Source organism: Opisthocomus hoazin, chromosome 15, assembly GCF_030867145.1.
Source record: "Opisthocomus hoazin isolate bOpiHoa1 chromosome 15, bOpiHoa1.hap1, whole genome shotgun sequence".
Lineage (NCBI taxonomy): Eukaryota > Metazoa > Chordata > Aves > Opisthocomiformes > Opisthocomidae > Opisthocomus > Opisthocomus hoazin.
In genome coordinates, this window is record NC_134428.1 from 8127990 (window position 1) to 8152482 (window position 24493).

At 41.7% G+C, this 24493-nt stretch overlaps 2 protein-coding genes across 9 annotated transcripts in view; one reads left to right on the top strand and one right to left on the bottom strand.

Annotated features, from left to right (window-relative positions):
• The window catches only part of PARN (poly(A)-specific ribonuclease), a 58674-nt gene extending 43267 nt beyond the window's left edge, over positions 1-15407 (bottom strand). The window contains exons 1-16 of one of the 4 annotated variants that reach the window (XM_075436123.1): positions 15327-15407; positions 15104-15181; positions 14181-14260; positions 12228-12295; positions 12052-12133; positions 11239-11299; positions 10527-10692; positions 10249-10314; positions 9443-9481; positions 7485-7527; positions 6751-6831; positions 4681-4737; positions 3563-3640; positions 2432-2475; positions 1909-1951; positions 105-180 (exon numbers count right to left, since the gene is read on the bottom strand). In XM_075436123.1, the coding sequence (XP_075292238.1) occupies positions 105-180; positions 1909-1951; positions 2432-2475; positions 3563-3640; positions 4681-4737; positions 6751-6831; positions 7485-7527; positions 9443-9481; positions 10249-10314; positions 10527-10692; positions 11239-11299; positions 12052-12133; positions 12228-12295; positions 14181-14260; positions 15104-15181; positions 15327-15345 (1081 nt within the window). In that variant the 5' untranslated portion in view covers positions 15346-15407. Of the gene's footprint in view, positions 1-104; positions 181-1908; positions 1952-2431; positions 2476-3562; positions 3641-4680; positions 4738-6750; positions 6832-7484; positions 7528-9442; positions 9482-10248; positions 10315-10526; positions 10693-11238; positions 11300-12051; positions 12134-12227; positions 12296-14180; positions 14261-15103; positions 15182-15326 lie in introns of those variants that run through there. The other 3 variants (XM_075436124.1, XM_075436125.1, XM_075436126.1) reach the window with 3 other exon arrangements.
• BFAR (bifunctional apoptosis regulator) lies at positions 15093-22957 on the top strand. 5 transcript variants are annotated; one of them, XM_075436130.1, is made up of 8 exons: positions 15093-15167; positions 16992-17317; positions 18155-18356; positions 18745-18914; positions 19561-19705; positions 19960-20130; positions 20641-20843; positions 21741-22957. In XM_075436130.1, exons 2-8 carry the CDS (start codon positions 17052-17054, stop codon positions 21931-21933), a joined length of 1350 nt encoding a protein of 449 aa, XP_075292245.1. In that variant the 5' UTR covers positions 15093-15167; positions 16992-17051; the 3' UTR covers positions 21934-22957. The 5 variants fall into 5 exon arrangements, with proteins under 5 accessions (XP_075292245.1, XP_075292242.1, XP_075292244.1 ...); XM_075436127.1 differs by lacking the exon at positions 15093-15167 and adding an exon at positions 15494-15691; XM_075436129.1 differs by lacking the exon at positions 15093-15167 and adding an exon at positions 15689-15760.
• Positions 22958-24493: the final 1536 nt, after the last annotated feature.

A 24493-nucleotide genomic window follows, 5' to 3' on the forward strand; every position in this document is an offset into this window, starting at 1 on the left:
GGGGAATTTACATTTCAGACCAAGAACAAAAATAATCAAAACACTTTCTTTCCTCTGAAAGAGGAAAACATTTCAGAAATAACACCATTTTTATATATCCTTACCAACTTTAGGAGGGCTGAATGGAACCTCTTTTAAACGCTTTTCCAGTTCTGCAAGGGATGTATTATTGATGATCTCCTGCAAGAAAAGACACCTTTAACTGCCAATGCCAAGCACACTTGCCCCGGAAACCAACATCAAACAGGATAAAATGAGAATTTATTGCTGCCACCTGGTGTTCTCTAAGGATTTATAGATAGCCTCATTTCAAACTTCTATACCAGAGAAATCTGTCGGGACAAGTTTTAAAAAGTTAACTTGCCTCGTCTACAACATAATATCTATCAGTCACAAGCATTTATTAATACTTTTCAGAACTCCTGATGACGAATTATGACAAAGTAATATTTCTGTTTGAATCTGCTTCCAGGCACAGTACAGTTTCCTGGGTGAGGGAAACGCAGCACAAACCGCAAGGCGCAGAATCACAAATGTTGATCCCGACAGTTGGAGGCGTTCGAGGCGAGCACTGAGGTGTGCTTGCTGACTGGACATTGATGAACAGTTCTGTGAGTGTGAGTACTGCTGATTTCAAGCAATACAAAGACAGCGTCAGAAGCCTGACAATCAGAAAGCTGCGCCCACACTGCAGCTTAGCTGAGCTGCATTACTGAGTCTATCTGTGCATATACAAAATGTTACAAAAAGATATATAGATTAATTTCTTCAAAACAAACTTCTTAAATAATCAAATTATTTTGTCATTTGGTACAATGGAAAAAACATGCAGAATCAATAGCATAGAAAATAAAATATTTTGCACAATCTCTCCTAAAGTTGATTGATGTTTTTGAGGACTGAATTTCTTTTGGTTCTAAATCAAGACAGCTGTTTACAGTTATCATCAAGTCCGGGGTCTGAAAAGTTCTCAAGAACTCAGCACGAGGCACAGGCTCAAATGATGCACGACACTGGCACCCCAAAGCACCATTTGATAACAACAGCCTAAAACCCAAGCAGCTACTGTAAAAAATACAAATACCAACACAACTGTACCAAACATAAAACTGGTGCAAGATTACTAGTTCTCAGAATACAAAAGCCTCTATTCTTACTACAGTAGTACGCAAGACAAACCTGAAAATATCTACCAAGTACATTTTAATGAGATTCTCTGTTATGCAATGCTATAAAGTCAGAGAGGTATGCAGAAAGATAGATGCTGCTTCATCAGCATGTTTTTTAATTCATTCATTCCAAAGGCACACAGGAAAGCAACAGAGCGTGATGACTTAGCTGAATACTTCTTTGGAAGAATAACACTCCTGCTGCAAGAGGTTTTAAGCGAAACCTGTAATTTTCTTCTCCTGCTGACTACCCACTGAACAGCAGGCCACAACAGAACCTAACGATGATGTTCAAGCACCTTTTTCTAGACAAATCTAATTCAGCATTCACAATATTCTACAGCTTTGAGTACACGAGCAGCTTCCAGGTCCTATCTGTTCGTGAATAACATTTTTTTTCTTCTCCTGAGGAGACATGCAGTCTTGTGCTAATTTAAAATAAAAAAATCTGCTAATCACATTTTAAGTAGCAAAACTAGTACATATTTTGGAATTAAAAGCTGCTAAATTACATTAAAACTGCAAACAAACACAAAAATCACTTGTACAAAAGTAAGAGTTTGTATTCTAAAAATTTTGTACGTTTAGACAAGGGGTTAAGAAAAATCATTCTTTTATGAGAGGAACACCACAGAAAACATCGTTAGGCTTTTTTCTCTAAAAAAATCCTGATTTTTTAAATAAACACTTAATGCAAACTTGTATCTTCAAATTGTTTTCTAGTATTACATTAATTTACCTTAAAAGGTTGTGTACTTGCCATCAGTTTAGTATCCAATAGCCTAGAAACAAAGTAAGAGATAAATAAGTTGAAATGGAAGCTGTCCATTTTGCCAAATCCTCAAAAATGTTCTGGTGTATTAGCTGGGAAACAGTAGTTTCACCCTACTGAAAAATTACTCTCAGATCTCAGAGCAGCCAAAACACTCCTTGGCTTTGTTCAGCGTGCAAAAGGACAGCACCTAAGTAACAGCAAGAGATGCAAACAATAAGTAGCAAATGAAGCTTGTCTCAAATGTGGTACGGATTCAAACCATCATGCCAAAAACACGGGGGTAGCAAAGCTACATCTTTTGCCAAGAAGCAGAACAATAGCACTGCTCTTCTGAAAAAGAGATGCCACAGAACACTTTAAAAACTGTACTTATCCAACTTGTTCCCAATTTTATTTCCAGTCACAGCTAGGTTACAGGGCTAGGACAAACAATATGAGCTTGCTAAAACAACACTAAACCAGCTGAAAGTTTGAACCAAGAACTTACCGGGGAAAGACACATGATGTTACCTCCTTGAACTCGCTTAGGTCCTAAATTAACATTGAACCAGAAAATAAAAATCCAAGTAAGTTAACTGTTTATCAGTCTCAGGATGATAGATAGCAATAGCTACAATTATCCAGTCAGCTTCTAACATTGAGATACTGTGACTGAATTCTCACCTCCTAAGAGATCTGTTTGTCAGCATTACCATAAATACCACCTGCAATAACACAGAACTGCAGGCTAATTATTGCTGATTTGTGATGTGTAAGAGAAATGTTCTATCACCTCCCATACCCTATGCTATGATATAGCCTAGACTACCTCTAATTCCAGCTGTGTTAAGTTTTACTTAAACGTCCCCATCATTTAACGTGTCAGTAGAATATAAGCAGTCCAGGGGGACAGCTGACTGGCTACAGGTTCGGCTCTTCCAAGTCTCAAAAGTACAGGCACAACTGACAGCTGCTTATGTTCCAACACTGCCTGAACAGGTCCCAAGCTCCTTTCTCCCATCTCATAACCAAGTCTCTTCCTCAACACCCAGAAGCCCTTGAGGATCGCAAGCTATACAACCACCACGTGGGCCATCCTTCCAGTAAGACCTTCGGCTTAGGCTGCTCTGGTGCAGTCACGAAAGTATGCTCCCTCCAACTGTTCAGACATTCCACCTCTTCACCCCAGTGAATGTCATCCTGCTACAAAATTTCTTATCGTTCTATTAACTGTACTGTATTATCTGAAGTCATGTATTCCCACTTTATAAACTACAGGTGTGGAAACGCCACACAACAACACCGAAGCTCCAAACCAGCATCTTAACAAGTCAGTTAAATTTACCTGCCATTATCCAAGCAGTTTCTGAAGGACTAACAGATACACAGTTCAATTCCAACATTTAATTTGAACATTTCAGAAATGTTAAGGAGAAGAATTCAATCCAACTACTCTTTCTATTGGAAGATTTAAGAAAACAAGCCAGTGGCCCAGAAGTAACAAGCATTCTTTTTCAAATACTTTCCTGTTGTTCTTAATAGACTGTCTCATGTGCTTCCATTCACAATAAAGTTTGGAGCTAAGACGGAAGACAAACAGCGTTTATTTCCCCATCTGAACACTCAGAAGATTACTTACATCAGGTAGGGGACAATAGAACTGGTGTATGGTGTGCATAACATCCAGTAGCATGTTGTGCCCGATAACCAGCTTGCCCTGTGAAAAGAACACTAAATGTTAGTTACACTCCTGATCGCGGCCCTGGCAAGGACAGCTCGTGAAAAGCACCTATCCCAGACACTAGTCGAGGGCAGCTGGGAACAAACACAAATGTAACCTCCCCACGTGCTCTCCACCCACTCCACAGACTCCTCCATTCTCCCCGTGCAGCCACTCCTCTCCTCTGCCCCCAACCACCCACCACAGCCTTCAGCAGCGGCTTGAAATGTTGAGAAGATGCACTAGAACAGCTACTTACAACTTGGTTTCCAAATGTAATCTATTTAAGATCGAAGTCAAGTGATTTCTCAGTCCACTGCCTTTTAACTCACAACTTGCACAACACCTGACGATACATTCCACAGAGTTGTAACATACAATAGTTGTTGGGGGCACCATACGGCTTCTCACGGTGCAGAACCTTTCACGCCAGATGTCTCACAAGCAAGTTCCTTCTTAAAAAAGTGCAACTAACTTCTTAAATGCATTCCACATGCCCACCTTTTCTGCTTCCCTGAATCCTCCATTTGCTAGAGAAACAATACATATACGTATTTTTTTTCTAAACAGCAGGCTATAACAACTACATGAAAATAATCGGGCTGACAGGGACAGATGTCAAACTACAGCTTATTTCAATTACGTAAGTAGAAGAGAACCAGACAACCTGCTCTGATTAAGCCTTTAACAAGGCAGGAAAAAAAAAAAAGAAAAAAAACAACACAAAAAAGCAACAAACTTTTTGGGACAGAGGAAAAAAAAAAAGCCCTCAAAAAAGAGAATCTTGTAAGAGCCCTAAGAAATTGGTATTGTTGACTCTTACAGATAATGAGGCTGTTCACGTCATTACTTTAAGAGCTTACTTAATCTACCATACCCAACCATTGTAAAACATGAAGCAACATCAACTTAAAAAAAAGATAAGCCACTTTAACTTGCATTTGATCTTCCAAAATTTAACAGCAGAAAAATTATTTCTTTGAAATAATTAATTTTTTCTTACAACCAAAGGTACGCTAAAATTCACATTAACTTACAGAATTAGCAATGGCATGAACGACTCTGGAGAATCCTACTGCATCATTCAGTTCTTCCTGGAAGCAAAAGTTTTGACATTAGTAAAACAGAAATACTCTCAAAACTGTACCTGCGAACTGGCAGACACACCAGTTTGGCTCAAACTGTTTCTCAGACATAACCAAGAACAGACCAGAGAGGAAATGTCCGTATTTGGAGGATAGAAAAGGTCAAAGCAGGATGCTGCTGACAGAATTCCAGTTTTACACATAGCTCCAGTTCACTGTAAAGTAGAACAAATCACAAGCCAGCTGTGGTGGGTTGACCCTGGCCAGAAGTCAAAGACCCACTCGGCCTTTTGCTCACTCCCCTTCCCTGGGGAACTGGGAGGACAAAAAAGAAACTTACAGGAAGGCAAAAAGACTCATGGATCAATATAATGCCAGTTTAGGAAGAAAAGTGAAAGCTGCATGCACAAGCAAAGCAAAAAGAGGAATTCATTCACCACTCCCCATCAGCAGGCAGAGGTCCAGCCCCGTCCTGGGAAGCAGGGCCTCAACGTGCTTATAGGTGGCTTGGGAAGACAAACGCCACCACCATGAGCATCCCCCCTCCCAGACTCCTGGCTTCTGGAGAAGGGTGCAAGAGAGAAAGCCTTGGCGCTGCGCGAGCCCTGCTCAGCAGCAGCCAAAACACTTGTATGGTATCGACACTGTTTTAGCCACAAACACAAAGCACGGCAACATACGGGCTGCTATGAAGAAAGTCAACTTCATCCCACCCAGCCCAACACAGCTGCAGCCAGCTCGCTGTCAATACATCATCTTCAATAGTGCCCAACAGCTGTCAGGCTGACAAGAGCTCTCTATTAAAATTAAGCTACATAACTTCAGCCCTATTTTTACATACACTGTTACAACGTGCAACAGGTTGAATGTGGATTGTTATTTCCATTAAATCAGATTGTATTTTTCTGCTAACCTTGGGGGAGAAACATTCTTCATTATTTCTATAAGCAAAAATATTCTACAAATACAATATTATATAACGTGAGTTACACATTTTAAACTGACTTGGATTGGTTTGGGGGATCTGACTGCAGAATCTATTTCAGTTTCACTTGAAGAATTCTTTGTAACAGATTTTTCTTCTTTAGGTCTTAGGAAGTAATTTCTGCCTCACGTTATTTGTCTTTGTTCAACCAGCAGTGAAATTCAGTAAAAACATTCACTGTTACTTTAGTTCAGCTCTGAATGCCACTAGTTACAGTGAGTAATACAAAAAGAGATGTCACGTTAGCTGAGGTCTCTGACAGGTATCTCCTTCCCTCTGAACAGGCACGCTGCATGCAAGTATCGTCTGCTGCACCCAAGCTGACTTCCTCTTGAAACATGTAAGCACAAATCACAAGAGTGTGATCAAGAAGTCCTACAGTTCAAGTCCTGACTTCTTGAAACTTGTGTCAGATTCAGTAAGCGAAAATACCAAGTTCCACACACAATGCTGCAAGTGCCTGAATGCACCAGACACGACCTCTCAGTCACCTGGTTACTAGTGGTGCGCAGCACGTTTCTATCAGGAGAAGTCAGATGACACAGTAGTTGTTGTACAGGACATTTTAACTCAGACGACTAAGCGCAAGCAAGTTTTGTAACAGAGCACTACTCCAAGGACAGATTATGCATCCAAATCATGTGAAAACCTGCTTGAGAATTTCTGCAAGACTTTATGCAATGACTGTTGTTATACTGCACTAATAAATGCAATCAACTGACGTTTCCCGTTACTAGACCATGCTGCTCCGATAGAACAGATACATGTAAGGAGGAATTCATTGCTCCAGAATATTGGTGAAGTATTCTACAATTACCCATTCTTTAAAATTTTGTATAGTGTCTTGCAACTTCTCTAGCTCTACTGCAAAGCCTAAGTTCTCTGGTCGAATTTGGAGCATCAATTTCAGACAACAGTCCCAGTCAGAGCAAGGGAAATACCACCAAACCCTACCACACAATTTTGCATAGCTGACTGAAGTCACAGATTCTCCCCCTCCCTCTTTCCTGTAAACTAATGAAATGGAGCTTATTTACCTGTTCTTTTGCTTGTTTCTGCTGTTCTCTTCTTTTTCGTTCTTCTTCGTCTACCTTACTAATAACAATATATCTCTCCTTCTAGAATAAAAAAATGTGTAGTTTGAGTAATGACTCTGAGAAGTTCGTATTTCAGACCACTGCAAAGTTTCTGTAAATTTACATTGTAAAGAAAATTAAGCCATACCTCAGCAGCAGTCCCTTGGCAACATGGCTTGTTTCTATTGCAAGCACCACTTTATCACCTACTCTCCAAAGCCTACTTTAGAAAGCTATATTAGACTCCTCCACCAAACCTAACTTTTACTAAATCCACTTCTTACTTCCTAGAAAAGGTTAGCAGCATTTCTTTATAAATAATAGATAACAATTATCTTTTGAAGCAGAGATTTGTGCTGGGAAGTGAGGATACAGTATGTGATGCCACTACTTTTCCTCCAAGATCAAGATCTGCTTTTCACCAACAATGAATGTCAGATCCACTACATTTAACAATACCCTTCAGTATCCTTTTAAAAAAAAAAGCTATTTCGCCACACAATTACATGCTTACACTTCATGTGTTGGTCAGATTTAATGTTTAGAAACTAGTTCATTGTATTCCATCTGAAATGTTTCGCATTCTGCATAACAAGGTTCAAGTTAGATCTAAATGTTTGGAGAGCTGGAAAAACAGAGCAACATGATTTCCTTTAAACAGAACAAACGTTACAGGCAGTGATACACCTAGTTACCTTATCTGACTCCAGAGTTTCAACATGGATACCTTTTGGATACCTACATCGAAACAAAAGAAAAGCAAATACAAGTAGTTATTAATTTCGCATTTAGCATATTGAAGCCACAGCAGTGATTAGGTAATTTCATGTTTCATTATTACTATAAGCCTTAAGTGCAAAAGAACTACTAAAAGTTCCTTTTCAATTTAAAATAGTGGAAAATTTTAAGCAATAGACTAGTTAAATTGGCCTCCTTGTGTTAGCTAACGGTAACTAGCATTAAAATCTATTTTCTCATGCAATTTCCCATCTCATTGCTGTGGAAGCCGTAACTTCTTACTTTATTAATACTAAGTAAACATCATCTAGATATTTCATCACAGTCTAGAACCTCTGCTTTCAAAAAACCAAAAACATTGCTGAGAAAGCTCTCACTTACTTGCAGCCACAAGCCAGCTTTTTTCGCGACTGCAGGCCTTTAATACATCACTTCTTCTAGGATGTATGACCAACCCTGAACTTCCTGCTAACAGTCAGCTCTCATAGGAAATATTAATCCAAATGTTGTCCCTTCTGCTGCAGGGCTGCATCACTCCGCCACAGTCACGTTTAATTACCAAAGTACTACCACACACAGAGTCACGGAGCATCCAACCGATAGCAAGGTCAGAGAATACTGTCTTTCACTGCTTAACAAGCAGACATTGATCTTCTCACTACAATAAATGAACCGCAATTACATACGCACCACAGAACCAGCATGTTTCCTTCGTCCTCTGGCTCCTGCTGAAACTAGTACTAGAGAATACATACCAAGAGTACTGTTGTGCCCTCTCCACCCTGACTTCTCACACAATTTTGAACCTAGAGCTCACTGCCAAGCTGTTCCACGTCACAGACCCTGGATGCATCAAAACGCTGCTGCACAACAGAACACTTCAATAGAGGAAATGACCCGTGAAGAGTTCAGGACACCGGGGCAGTCAATAACTTCGCTGTTTTCCGCCTTTGGTATCTCCACGCTAACTTCACAACTGCGCTTTCTCTCACCAATACACACAGTGTACACAGCTGTACACACAAAGCAATGCAGCTGAACGTTACAAACAATACAATTCACCAACACACTCTTCCATCCACTGAGAGAAGATGTAAGGATAAGCGTCAGACAGACACAACACTGTGCTACTGGAAGCTATAGAGATTCTATCAATGCATTAAAAAATCCACACAGAAAAATTCTTGAAAACACCTCTTTTTTTTTTTTTCTCACGTTAGTTCTGAAGCTCACTTCTCAAGATTCCATTTTACGGAGGAAGCTTTAGTTTGTCCACTTCCAGTGTAGTAAGAGTGCCAGATACTGTTGCAACAGTGAATTAACTAAATGCACAAAAAAAAGATTTCCACTGTATTTTCTACATTTTACTAGGAAATCTCACCTCTACAGTCTCACAGTTTCTCCTAAGGCCTTAAGGGATATATTTAGGCAAAGATGAGGTGAGGGATAAAGTAAGCCAAGAAAGAGGAAGAGAATTACTACTAGAATTAGGATTTTTAAGCCATCAGAAATGCTTATACTTGGCATCTAACAGAAAACTATAAACATACCAGCACCTACTATCAAACTATCAGCTTCTCAATCAAAGCCCACAATCTGCATAAGCACATGCGCTTTCTGTTCACTAAAAGCCTGTCAAGTTGCATTTGTTACATAATTCTAGGCTGTGCTGCTCTATTCACAGATCCTAGTATTCATTTTATCATTCCTGTCTAAGCTTTAAAAAGTTCAAACGAATCATTAGAATCCAGTTTAACACAACTTCTCTTCAGAACGTTATAAAAGTCTTCTCTTACGGGGGGGGGATAAAAAGCCTAAACAAATGACCTCCGAGGTTAAGTAGATCAGATCTTACCTAGATTTCCTATCAGAAATACTAAAAATATACAGTAAGGCAGTATTACCAGTAACTTACTTCCAGCTCAAGGTCTGATAAATTAATTTCCTCTGAAATCTAAAATCAAAAGACAGTTGTATTACTAATACTCCTCTCACCAGTATTTCAAAGTAATAACGTTCAGATAAAGCCAGCTCCACGTTCATTGTGGGAAGATTTTTAAAGCATAAGTCACTGCTACCAGAACCTATAGGCTTAGCAGGGTTTTACTAAATTCTGATCTTCCATAGCCAAGCTGTCAAGGCATTTACACCATTTTGTACAGTTACCCACATGTCTTCTCGTAAGCAAATATTCTCTAGTCAGGATTACTGAATAGAGTGACATTACCTCACCCCCAGCTTCACAACATTCTAGGCATTCTAAATTTTTTTATTTTTTTTTTTTTACATAACCATACTCTCCAAACATCTGGACTCCAAAGCTAAACAGACTTCGGGAAGGAGACCCACTAAACCAGTTTCAACACACTGTGTCAACTATGAATAACTGATAGCTCAACAGATTTCAGAAATCTGTTCATAAAATGCATATCCAAGGCTTACGGAGCACTGCAGCAACAGCAAAAGCAGGCTCACATATGCAAGACACTTCTGGCTATACATAAATATGTTGTCACTACATGCAGATGTTACGGCTCAAAGCACAGCATGACATCCATATAAATTACCACGTTTTCACAACCTTCAGAAATCAGTCAAATGTAGATACTGCTACAGTTAACCCAAATAAAGATATTCTCCTCTTTCCTTGTCACTCCCCTAATTCTACATGGCCAAGATAAATAATTTTTTTTTAGAAGATGTGTAATTTCAGAAACCGACCCTGTACATGGCTCCAGTTCCAAACTGTCATTTTCTTCATTCTTCAGTAAGTCTTCAATCTGTTCCCTGGAATAAGCAGATAATTTGCTTCTGTATCAACCATTTTCTTTTTACAATGTTTACAGCTCCCCCCAAAAGACAAGAAAACACTTCGTAACAAAAAGAAAAGTATTTCACAACTAGTGAACTAATAAAAATAGCTTCAATATACAAACATGTCACTTTTGTTTACGTTTTAGTTTCAACAACATCAGAGGATATGAAACAATTTTACTTACACTACTTTCTCAATGAACTTTTTCTGATCTTCAGGAACTGTTACAGGACACTTTGTGGCATTAGGAGAAACATATGACAGAGATCCTGCACCATTGGCCTGAGAACGTTTTTCATCATACTGTTCCCTTAACTGTCTTTCTTCTTCCTGATTTAAATAGGGAATTCCTTAAAAAAGAAAAAAAAAGAACACTTAAAATCTCATCATTAGAGACAAGTTAGGCACGTATGATTTAGCAAAGACTTATTACTGACCAAGCATTTGCCAGCGTTACGCCCCTGAGGGCTCAAAAAACATCCATCCCTTTCAGTTACCTGTTCCAGACCCCATTCTTCGTCTCTGTGTATACAGGCTTCCTTCTAGCACGCGCCTTTTCTTCAATGTTACTACTGATCCATTACACAGCCAAACAACTTGTCACTCTATCTGCTCATGTTTAGCCACCACGGAAAAATGAAGAACCAAACGCTACTCTAAATAAGAATTCTATTCTGTTGAATCTACAGAATGAATTATTGGAAAGGAGTAACTATCAGCAATCGGCGCAACTGCAGATCAGGTAAGAATAATCCTAAAAACTGCATTACGTATTAAGAGAGAATCATGAATGGCTGCCTTTTTCTTTTTGCAGAACATGCAGAAAGATGTCATCATAAATTTCGCAGACATTGAAAAAAACAAAAAAAAAACCACCAAAACACAAAACAACTCACCGTTGCGAAAAACTTTATTAAAATCAAATCCTTGGTTTGCTAAAAAATCTATACTTGAACTCTGCAACAAAAGAAAATATGCTTACAATTGGCAAGAGTATCTGTGGCATAAAAAGATCAACTCAGTTATTTTTATACTTTTTAAGAAATTATACTAAGTCCAAAGTCAAGAACAACCAAGTTTGTGACCCTGAAGAAGCCACAGTGAGTTCAGGCTATGCTACTTTTGTTCTTTATTTTCAACTTCCATAAAGTACAAGAACAATAAATGCACCAATGGGATAAAGATGAAAGAACGAGCTTTGCTGAGAGAGGAAACTAAGGAAAGCAAAATGTGGTTCAGGAGAACAAATCTGAGACCAGAAAAATGCTGGAAATAGCCTGGGAAGCAGTGAAAGTGTGATAAGCAGATGGGAATAAAGCATCAAACGGAAAAAGCAAGGAAGCAGGAAGTCAGACAAGAAAGGAACTAAAAAAAAACCCAGAATCATCTTGCCAGGCTTGGAACATTATCTCCAGTTGCAGAAACCACACAACGTAATGCGTAACAAGATTCAAAAACTGAAGTCAAAGATATTCCCTTAAAGCTCATTTTTAGGGATTGCTCTTAACTGATGCTTAATGCATCTTTATTTCTTCTATAAGAAGAAAACCCCAAACCCCAGAAACTTACGTTTATCTGCCTTTTAAGCTGTCAAAAGAACCAACCACTTCTCACTCTACAATGATGTAGAGTTTTCCTGGAAATCTTTTTTAGAAGTTGGCTGCAGGCATACCTTAACCAAACAAAATCAAACTTGATTTTCTACTAACCTGACAGACAAACTTGACATCTGGTGAACTTCTGTTGAAGGGTTTTGGAAAAATATAGAAATTAAATGACTTCATTATATACCTGTGAAAAAGACGAGTTGCGTGTCAATACAGCTTATCAACATTACTTCATAAATACCTCAATTAAGAAAACAAGGAATAAGAGAATAACATACTTTTCTTCTGTGTGATCATATTTAAAAGTGCAAAGGCCAAACTGAAAGAGCAAAAAATCCATGGAATGCTGGAAAGGAAAGGAAAATGTTGCATGAGAATGAAAATCATACACATTTAAAGATAACTGGGGTGCATCCACAATAAACACTAATTCTCTCCATTTCAAAACTAAGCAAATCTGAATCTTCCTAACCAACGTTTGTTCTGTCAGCAGTTTTCAAGTAAATACACCAGAGTTTTTCAACTAGCTTTTGTCCCTATTTAATCATCTTCTTATTGCCCAAAGACGATCTGGAGTATGAACTTCCACTCCCTGAACAGACAAGTGCTGAGGAAGTCCCATCTCTCTCCACCCGCTGCTCACACACCCAAGACACTGCATTCAAGGCAGCTGTCAGTCCCCTTCTCAACGTCCATTTACACTCCCTGTAGCATGGGAGCGGGCCCTGAGGGACACTGGCTCACACAGTTTTCAAATACGCACAATAATACATTTAATATCCTTCTAATCCACGTGGCTACCAGTGGATAACGTGACAGAAGCGCTAGCATAGTCACTAGGTACTTCATCATGATGTCCTCAAGTATGTCACATCTGTTGGCCCCAATACTGGAAAGGTTTTTAACACCACTGCAAGCGCCTGAGAAAATACACAAGCCCTGCAGCCTCACTGAAAGACTTGCTCCTCCTGAGGGCCCAACACCCACTGCATACACAAAGAACACACAGGACTACTCTATTCTGTCAGCAGGAAAAAAGAACAGGTGGCACCAGGACATACAAAATTAGTCATCTTCTCTCATCTTTGAGTACAAAGATCAAAAATACCAATCATCAAGTTCATTTATTAGCTGCTAAAAGTTAAGTTTTAAGAAAGTGACAAGAAAGACTTTGGGGCTGGGTTCCAATACACCAGACCTCTTGCGCTGAGGAACAGCGACCGACTGCGCCCACAGAGCCCGAGCCATCAGGTGCCCTGGAGCTCTCCAAGGCTCACACTCCGCCAGATGAACGCAGCACAGCACCCTCCAGCTGCCTGGATGCTCTCCAGAGACTGACCTCTACTTCTCCGTGTCTCCTTCAGTGTCTAGGCTTGGGCTGCTTTTTAGCTATAGCCTCCTCCTCAGTTTTTGCCGTTTGCTGTCCCAGTTTCTCAGGAGGAGCACTAACCAACAATTCCCTCATCCCCCAATGCCTCTCAACAGAGTATTACTAGTAAAAAGTGTTTATTGACTCCTTGGATGCTTCAGGCAATGAAATGCACTGAGACGCTTAGCGTTTCTCTTCTCGGAGACCTTTCTCTTCAGAAAAAAAAAGAACAAAAAAAACCCAACAACCCCACCCCCCCAAAAAAGCCCCCACAATCGCCAAACCCACCGCACAAAACATCACAGTTTTGACCTTTACCCCTCACACACCACACGCTGTCTTCTGTGGTCATTCGGTTATTTTTCAAGACTCTTTCAACTCTCTCCAGCACCCTTTTTTCTTTTCTTTTTGTGCTGCAGAGAGGCAGAGGTGGCAGCAGCAGCTGGCATTTCAGTTTTTTTAGGGACAGTACATGCTGGCAGGTGAGGTAGTTTGGGAAGGACCCTAGTCCTGATGTAGTTTCTCTGTCATTGGATTTCTCTTACCCAGACCCCTTCGAACTGATAAATTTTAACACTCTCAACATCCTTTAACAAGTTCTACCCATCCGCTAACTCTTGTGTGAGGAATCATGCCTGTCTGTCTGTTCTGACCACGATTTCTGCACATTTAAATCAACACTCCCCGATTCCTGTGTTAACAGAGGCAAGGAAACAAGCAGTCCCCATCTGCAATCCCCATTTGCTCTACGTAACTCAGTTTTACAGACCTCTGTCACGTTTCCCTGCGCGGTCTCCATTCCGAACTAAGGAGTTCTAACTTTTTTCCAGCATTTTCACTTTAGTCAAGGTAAACTCTTTACCTTTTTAAGTTTCTGATACCTTTCTTCTGGAGTGTCAAAGCCATTGGTTAATGCACTAACAGAAGGCCCATCACTGATCCCTGAAAAGCAGAACATATTTTGCTTTGGCTAAGCTTTTCAACATTAGCCAAGAAATGCAACAACCGGTAATTTCAGGAAAACATTTTCACTTAAAGGTACATGTTAAGACTACTTCCGTTGAGAAAGATTTTCTACTGCATAAAAGTACACATCTCAGCACAAAAGCCACCCAGTTTAATGGTAGTGTTTTAGCAGTAAAGCTCTGCTGCCATGGTTCCTATTTGACATGAGCCAGTAACACAAAAAGACCTACCAGTCACATTAAGTTGGTGGGTCTTTACAACACAACGCAGGACCAAAGTCACACTGCCAACAGGACGAGCGCTGTCCATGGGTTTACTGGATGGCCCAGTCACCCTAAGCGATACGTAACAACCACCGTCTTTCCACAAGCACCGCGCCTAATCAGGCCCAACCTTGATCACATTTACTTTTCACGGCTGACTGAACTCCACAGCCCAAAGCTAAAGCACTTCTTGAAGCACCTCCCGGACACAGCAGCCCTCGCGTCTCACAGTGGTGGAAGCTCTGCCTTTCCCTGCCCACCCGCCGCAGGGCCTCCCCTGTCCATCCCAGTCTCTTGCTTCCGTGACCCGTGTGAAACCGCTGCGGGTTCCTCTCCCGAGCTGCAGCTGCAGACCAGCTCGCACGTGGAAAGCTGACGGCGGGGAGGGAGCGAACCAGCGGGAGCACGGCGGGGCTTCCCCTGACCGCCACTCGCTGTCGCACGCACACCAAGCGCTTCAGCCCTTCCGAGCGGGTGCGGAGCCAGGCCGCAGCGCGGACCGGGGCACCCGGGACCCCGCCAACACCTCGCGATCACAGCCCGGCCGCGACCGTACCCGAAAACTCCCCGTCGATGGCCAGGAAGTCCGACTCCTCGATGGCTTCGCACACTTTGCTCAGGTTAGCCTTAAAATCTGCGGGCAGAGGGGGAAAGCACACCTGAGGCCACCGCGACCTCCCGCACCCGCGGAGTGCGGCCCCCCGGCCCTGACGGGGAGGCCGAGGCCGGGCGCCGCCGCCAGCCCGGGCAGGGAGCGGGGGCGCGGGGGGGTCACTCACTGCTCCTGGTCACCTCCATGGCGCGCGGCGCACCCCTGCCTCCCCCCACCGCCGCCAGAGCGCTTCCGGAAACCGCCCCGCCGCGCGTGAGCGCTCACGTGAGCGCCGGGGGGCGGGGCGGGGCGGCCGCCATCTTCCGCCGGGGGGCGGCGGGCTGGGGCCAGGGTCGGAGGGGGCGGGTGGTGATTGGAAAGCGGGTTATTTGCGTTTGATAGCTCGAATGCCGCGTGAACTGGGCTTGTGTCGAGTTGGGACAGGAACAGAGCCTTTGAGAAGGTGTCGCTGTCCTACACGGTGAAAAAATATACCTCAGCAGTACTTTTAAAAAATTAAATTTCCTCAAAAAAAAAAAAAAAAAATCGAAGGTCAGTTTGCTGCGGGCTCTGGCTGGGGAGAAACGCGGTGAGGGAGCAGACCGGCACAAAGCGTCGCGGGTGCGTGTCTCCGCGGGCCGCTGCGGGAGGGATCGCTCGCCGCAGCCAGGCCCTTCCCTGCCCTCCCGTGAGGCGGGCGCGGGGCTGAGGCGGCGGCGGGAAGGGGGCTGCCCCGCTCTGCCGGGGGAGCCAGCAGCGGTGCGGGGCGCGGCCCGCCGTTTGGGTGTCCCGCCGGGTAAGTGGCGTGGCGGGTCTGCCTTCCGGAAGGATCTTCGCTTGGCTGGGAAGAGGCGCGTTGGTAAGCGGAGCGGGGTCCCAGGCGCGCTGGTGACTCGGACTGCCGGGGTTCGGTTCGGTTCTTTACTTGCTGGTGCCGTGTCCGGGCGGAGAGGCGGTGAGCTGGTAGCGGGCAGGGGGGTGTCAGCACGTCGCGCTCCCGCAGCGCCCGAGGAGAGGGTCGTGCCGGTTTGATAGCTCCCAGCGCGGGGTGACCGATCAGTGACCGCGGTCAGTGTGTTTCTGAAGGAACTAGGCGCAGCCGCCTCAGAGAATACAGTAGGAACAGCCAGCAAATCGGTCCGTATTTTTGGTAAGCTTGGAACAATCTGAAACTCTTCTCCTGTGTGCGTTTTCTGGAACACCAGCAAAGAGTGATGGCCAGTAGAGCTGACACGGCGTTCAGCCCTGCGCTGAGGTGGCGAGCAGGTCGGAGCAGATCAGTCCCTTGTAATTCTGGAGCGTGCGTGACTTTGTGGATCAACTCCCCCCCCCCCCCCCCCCCCCGACATTGCCCAGCAGTGTCGAACATTGACCTTTGTTGGTGATGTTTTATTCCCTAAGCTTGAAAGGAAAGAATAGTGATGGAGTAAGTTAGATCATTATGCTACACTGGTGTTTTATTTTTGTATACGCTGGTGGTATTTTCTAATTATATTTCTTTTGATTGGTGTCTTTCACTAAAACCTTGGTTGCAGATACTGTCAAGAGTCATCTGAATCACAGTTAGCGAGGTTTTTTCTTTCACTTTCGTGTGTTACGTAAAGCAGGAAAAGAAGATACAGGGAGATGGAGCTGAGTTGTTTGCGTCTAGAATCTGGTTTGGATTGTAGTTCGTAATGAATAAGTTGTTGAAATAGCAGAAGATTGTGTTTTGTTTTGGGGAGAGCTGAGTTAGTTAAAAAGTTTAAAACCATCAGAGCAACAAAAGAATTGCAATGATAAATTACACTGCTTGCAATTCAAAACTTCTGTGGTAACTTTTCCGAATGAGGTTTATCTTGTTGCTTTGCAGAAGTAATGCCTTACCTGGTTTGAAGATCTGAGGCAGCTTTCTGTTTGCGTAAGGCGTAAAATGGAAGAAGATGAGACTCCACAAGGTGAAACGGAGAGGGCAAAAGTTGAAACGCGTGCTGCTCCAGAGGTCGGTCGGCAGATATCAGTTAGCGAGTTCCTTTGCCACTGCTGTTACGACATTCTGGTCAACCCCACCACCCTGAACTGTGGGCACAGCTTCTGCAGACATTGCCTAGCCCTGTGGTGGGTATCGTCCAAGAAGAATGAATGCCCTGAATGCAGAGAAAAATGGGAAGGGTTCCCCAAAGTCAACATCCTTCTCAGGTGAGTGTGATAAGACATTTCTGGATTTCTAAAACCACCAAGTTAGTCATCTGGTTTCTTGTGTTTGCTCAGATTTTCGTAGTTTATTGGTAATCTGAACTGTCACAAAGATGTGTAAAGCCTGAAGTCTCTCATGTTCTGCACTTGTTCTGAACTGTTCGAGCACGGAACTAAGTGGTGGGTTGGTTGGCTTTGTTTTGGTTTGGTTTTTTCCCCTTCTGCGTTTTTTGGGGGGTGGAGGGGATGGACCCTTTTTTAGTATTGAGACGCTTGCATCTTTTAATACAGCTAGTTGTTTCCTGATAATTCTGAGTTAGAACGATCTTTGATAACTGTGTAATTATTTCTGTAATAGGAATTATTTGTAGGAAGAAATGTGATCTTATTGCAGAACAAAGCTAGAAATAATCAATTCCTTGTCTTGAATTACCCACAAGTTCTTGTGTTAATAATGCTTTATCTTAGGTTAATATTTTAATAAACAGATGGTAGGATTGGTGGTAGGCTCTCGTGTTGTCTGTTGCTTCGCATTTTTGAATAATCAAGGCTTGCCAGTAGCACACACAATTCTAGTGTCATATAAGACATAAGATTTATCTTTTTGGTGATATTTTAAGTTCCTCTATCTTTAGAAGCTAAGGAGGTTGTTGTTTGAAAGTAATTGATTTAAGTTTACTAAGTGACTAATGTTAATAATTATTAGTGACTAATGTTTCTTTGTTTTCAAAGATTGCAGTCTTTAGTAGAGGCTGGAAAACAAAAATCCAAAAATTAGTCCCTTTTTTGAATGTTAAGCCTCAGTGGTTACAGTACAATGACAAGTATTTTTCCCATTAGGGATGTTATTGAAAAGCTATTTTCTGATGCCATTGAACAAAGAAAAGAAGATATTCAACAAAACAGTGACATAGCACGCAGCTTAGCAACCTTCCAAAAATACGGGAATGACCAGATCCCTGCGGTTCCGAACACAGGAAGAATTAATCCTCGAGGAGGAGGGTTTTTCTCAGGAGTTCTGACAGCTTTAACATGTGTAGCAGTAAGTTTCATCTCATTGGTTTTCCGTATTTACTTCATTAAGCATGTGATCGAATGTACTTAAATTACATGCACATAAAAAAGACGGACAGCACAGAAGAGGCTTCAGCTGAGTGCAGTAAATAAGGCAGCATTCAGAGCTGTCTGTCAGGAACTATAATTGCACTATACAGCAAACAGAAGTTAGACAAATTGGGTAAAACTTCAGGATACTTTCTTATAACCTGAATATTCTAGGGTCCATAAAAAGGAAGATTCTAGATGTCAAGCCCCACAATACGTGTTTATTTGTATCATTAATATATTTGCTTTTCAGGTAAGGGATCTCTTTTTTTCTCCCCCCCCTCCCCCCCCTTTTCTTTTTTTTTTTTTTTTTAATCTACCTACAGGTAGTTCTGCTTGGATATCACTGGAGTAGCAGAGAATTTGAAGACGATCTTCTTGTCCACAAGCCTGTTGCTAAATGGACTGCTGAGGAAGTGATACGTTGGCTAGAGCAGCTGGGCCAATGGGCTTCACATTATAAAGAAAGATTTTTGCTGGAGAAAGTGAATGGAAGGTGAGAGGCCTAATTTGTCACTTGATTGGACTACTGGATGGCTTTCGCTAGGGGTGGTATATTGTGAAATGACTGTACTTCGTTCCACAGATTGTGGGAATATTCTGTTGATGTATCAGAATAAAATTCAGGGGAAATTTTAACACTTTTAGTTGGAAACTTTAGTAGTAGATATTGAGCAAGCTAACTGACCATTTTCTAAGAACTTTTTAAAATGCTGACAACGTAGACTGAAATGTTACTGAAAGTGAAATCTACTAATGTGTTTATCCACCCCTCCCACCTTCTCTTTCTTGTGAAAATATGCGTATGCTATACGCATTGTTGCATTCCACCCAAGAGCTCTAGGTTTGATTTCAGGAGACCAGACTAGATCTGTGAAGTACTGAAGAACTGTGTTCAATAATAGCCAACAAGCTGATAAATTTGCATGCTGAAAGCAGGCAAGAGAAAACTTGAAAAGAAGGATAATTAAAACCCAGGCTCTGAGACGCAGTTGATTCAGAACACTTGATACGGAAAGTAATCCAAAAGGTGATACCTTCTATCAGTAGTTTATTGTTTCGGTATGTAATTGCTGGTTTGTTAGGCATAGCTTTTTGGTGAAGAGGCTCTGTTTATCTTCTGAATTCTTCCGCTTTTGTAGACTCCTCCTGACACTGACAGAGGAGGATTTCACAAGAGAGCCTTACAGTATAGAGAACAGTAACCACAGAAGAGCTATTATGGCGGAACTGGAATGTGTGAAAACTTTAGGCGTTAAACCACCACAGAACCTTTGGGAATATAAGGTAAATTTTACATAAAGTCTGTCACGCATATTAAGTATTTTTAAAATAATATTTTTAAAAGAAAATTCTCCTAAAGCCACGAGCAGTGTTAAGGTAGTAGAATTACCCTTGTAAAAACTGCTCAGTTGATAGAACTGTTGTATTTGAAAAATGGCCCTTTAAAAAATGATTGTCAGTAAAGTCTTAAGAACTGGCGTGCCCCATTCCATTTTATTTTTTCGTTGTTTGAAACTTGATAATTTGATACCTTTCAGGCAGTAAATCCAGGAAAATCACTCTTTCTTCTGTACGCTCTGAAGAGTTCTCCAAGACTCAGTATGTTATACCTATATTTGTTTGATTACACAGAAGCTTTCCTACCTTTCATCCACACAATTTGCCCTACTCAAGAAGACAAGTACGAAGATACTGTCACAAAACTACTAGTAAGTGTTCAAAACATTAAATATGCTACTTGCTTTAGTTATAAGCATTTTAAGACTAGCAGCATAAAAACACATGATGCAATTACACCGTTTCATCTCTTTACAACACAACTGAAAATATCCTAAAAAGTAAGTGGTTCCTCGATTTTATTGTATGTGATCACCGGTGTTGTGACCGTTGCCTTCAATAAGATTGATTTAAGGCTTTTAAAACTTCAGATCTGTGAACTGATTGTTTTGAAGTTCACATGACTATGGGAAGGCTGTTCACTCCAAATACTTGTATTTTAGCAAATGGCATTATAAGGTCTCGCTGTCTGTGATGTTTTGTTCTAATCTAGTGGCAATTACTGGGTTACAGTATTATCTACCAGAAAGTACAGTAAAGATAAATTACTGCTTTCAGTGTGTGAAAAAAACAGTTTTTCAACAAAAGAGTAGTGGAAATAATCGAGTATTGTGTCTGTTTAATAGAAAATTGATGAACAGTCTTTTTTTCCTAATTTACAGGACCTTAAAGATCCTTCTTGGAAACAGTGGAGAGAATTCATTGTAAAATACTTATTTTTGCCATACCAATTGATAGCTGAATTTGCCTGGGATTGGCTGGACGTGCACTACTGGACATCAAGATTTATAATTGTAAACGCCATGTTGCTCTCTGTTCTGGAATTATTCTCCTTCTGGAGGCTCTGGTCAAGAAGGGAATTGAAGTAAGTCTTACTGAGCTTGTTGAAGAGGGTAGGAAGTACATGGCCTTTTAATAGAAAGGAACAGTCTCACGATTTCATGGTTGCTCACTGAAGTGACAGTGTCTAACCACAACTCTGAGGTCAATAAGAGCATGTGAATCTGAACCCGCACGTATACTAGTACTCACTCTTGAATATCTTTATTGCTGTGAATGCTTGGAAGGGTTTCTTATAGCTGGTTTTACTGATCAGATGTAGCAAATGCAGTAACAGTAATAAGCGTGTTCATAACCATTGGGTAAATACTAACTCTTCCCTTGAGAATTGCCTTTTATGGTAACTGGTATTAGCTGTCAGCTGGGAACTAAATACATGAGAATTTTGTCATGATACGCTTACAATATAGTTACTAAAGGATGAGTCCTCCGGATTGTAAGTGAGTTTAGATACACTGAGATTATTTCTGATAGGTGATCAGAATTGCTGTTTTCAGTCACTGCTTTGGCCTTCATTCAGGCATATTAATATTACTTGATAATTGCTGTGATCCTTTATTGATAGTTTTTAGAGCTTGCATAGGAGAAATTCTTGTGGTGTAGGCTGCCTTTTCCTTTTCTCAGCCAGCAGCTAGAGGGCAAGACAAGTCCAAAAGAAAGCGGAATGTGGAAGTCATCTAGGACAAATGTGGAATTTGACCACTTTACCTTGCTGTGCTTTGTGGTCTGAATAAATTGACTTAATGCTTCCTCATATAAAATCTAATATTTTAAGAAAGTTTTTCTGGAGTGCAAAATGATATTTTACAGGTACCTGAGTAAGGACTAAATAATTTGAGGCTGCAGCACATACTAGCTTTTCTTAGAACGGTGAAAACAAAACAGAAAGTTCCTCTAAGCCTCTCCCTTTCCTTTTTCACAGGACTGTTCCTCACAGAATGTGGAGACATTTCTGGAAAGTCTCAACCCAGGGTCTTTTTGTTGCCATTTTTTGGCCTTTTATTCCTCAGTTTGTCTGCAATTGTTTGTTTTACTGGGCCTTGTACTTTAACCCAATTATAAACATTGATCTTGTGGTTAAAGAAGTAAGGCGTCTGGAGACGCAAGTTCAGTGACTGGGACTGGAACTTTGGAGCTGTTTAGCTTCTAAAAATGGACACTTGAAATAAGCTTTGCTTTTCTTCCCCATATATGTGGCAGTGAAAGTGGCAGATTACGTTAACCAAAACATATAAAAAAGCCTTAAGGTAAGTTACTCTTAAACCGGCTGATTACAAATCTGAGGATGGGCTTTATTATCTGAAAGGAATTTTCTATTAAAAAAAAAAAAAATTACATTCCCGGTTTAGCCATGTAGAACTTACACAGTCGTGTCAGCCTATTTTTGATCAGTTCAAATTTCTCTGTTCTGCCGTGAACATTCTGGTTACTTTCAAGCCCGCATTAAAATCAGTGTCTTCCTGAACAGCTGCAGCAATTTGTTTTTTTGTTTGTTTGTTTGTTTGTTTTTTTACCCTTGGCATTTCATACCAGCAATGTGTTCCTCAACTGAAGTTTGCCAAAGGAAAGCTCTTCCTGGGTAGGCTTGACCTTGAAAGAGCTTCAGTGTTTTCAGGCTGCTTTACGTGTGAAATTGTGACTGTCAAATACACAGTCTCATAGCAGAGTTTGTTCTAAAATTCCTGCTGTTGAAGGCAAAAGCTGCTTGAGTTTTCTTGTCTCTTGGAGAATGTGGTGATTGCCATTAAAGATTTTTTGTTCAGATCAGTTAGACTTCATCAGTGGCTTCTTCAAAGCTCTCCTCTTGATGTCTGTTGCTAATTCTTCAGTTCAGGGTTATCTCTTAAAAAGGATGATTTTGGAAGAGTGATCTGATGCTGTAATTACATCTGACTGCAATATAATGTGTGTATCTAGATTTGTGATCGAATGTTAACTGGAAAGTTATTTTGTGTAAACAGGATTGCCCTTTGCTCATGTTTGGGTTTTTTGACTGAAGCAGGTTAGATTTTTCAAGGGGTTTGTCGCCTTGCGCTCTACATTGGTTTGTTTGGTTGTTTTTCATTTGTGTCATTAATATGAACTTTAAATTTGCCTGTGAATATTTTTAAAGATTAAAGATCTCTTTTGAAATCTTCATCCTTCCTAAAGAACTGTTACTTTTTTTTTTTTAATATTGAAGTACTTGTCATTAGCGTTGTCCTCTGCAAACTTGTTGTGTAGCCCTGCATCTTTAAGTAAGTTGAGGTGGGTGAATGTAGATGTAAGACACCCCTCGTTCTTAAACTGTTAAAATCGGCAGTTATGAATCATAGAATCATAGAAAGTTGTGGGTCGGAAAGGACCCCTAGAGGTCATCTAGTCCAACCCCCCTGCAGCGAGCAGGGACACCACTAACTAGATCAGGTTGCTCAGAGCCCTGTCCAACCTGGTCTTGAATGTTTCCAGGGATGGGGCCTCCACTACCTCTCTGGGCAACCCGTTCCAGTGTTTCACCACCCTCATTGTGAAGAATGTCTTCCTTATATCCAGCCTAAACCTACCCTGTTTTAGTTTAAAACCATTACCCCTCATCCTGTCACTGTTGTCTCTGATAAAAAGATTGTCCCCATCTTTCCTATAGGCTCCCTTTAAGTACTGAAAGGCTGCAATCGGGTTTCCCCGCAGCCTTCTCTTCTCCAGGCTGAACAAGCCCAACTCTCTCAGGCTGTCCTCATAGGAGAGGTGCTCCAGCCCTCGGATCATTTTTGTAGCCCTCCTTTGGACCCGCTCCAACAGTTCCATGTCCTTCTTGTGCTGAGGGCTCCAGAGCTGAACGCAGTAGTCCAGATGAGGTCTCACCAGAGCAGAGTAGAGGGGCAGAATCACCTCTCTCGACCTGCTGGCCATGCTTCTCCTGATGCAGCCCAGGACACGGTTGGCCCTCTGGGCTGCCAGCGCACATTGCCGGCTCATGTCCAGCCTTTCGTCTATCAGTACCCCCAAGTCCCTCTCAGCAGAGCTGCTCTCGATCCTTTCATCCCCCAGCCTGTATTGATAGCGGGGATTACCCCGACCCAGGTGTAGGACCTTGCACTTGGCCGTGTTGAACCTCGTGAGGTTCACACAGGCCCACCTCTCCAGCTTGTCCAGGTCCCTCTGGATGGCATCCTGTCCTTCTGGTGTCTCAACCGTACCACTCAGCTTGGTGTCATCTGCAAACTTGCTGAGGGTACACACTCGGTGTCACTGTCCATGTCATTGATAAATATATTGAACAGCAAAAAGTGAAAAAACGAATGTGAAAATGTGAAAGTCAAAAAGTGTATTATTCAGCAATTTGTCTTACTGAGTTCTCTTCCTCAAAGGTTTCAAAGAACTATGAAGTGACCCTAGCTAAAACCACCTTTACACGCTTATGAGGTGTGTACGCTTCTGAATTTTGCAAACTCGTGCTCTCCAAGAGCAAACACTTATGGAAAAGGCAGTTGATCCCAGTGACTGCTGCTTTTTTCATGTACCTGTCTTGGTGACGGTTTGCATTTGCACTTTTAAACCTGGCTCTGAAGTTGTAAGGGTAGAACTTCCCCCTGTGCCCACAGGAAACTCAAGGTGTACATACAGTAAGAAGCTTGAGCCGTATCGAATGAACAACTTCTTAGAAAACTGTATTTAAAAAGTAAATACTAGAAAAAA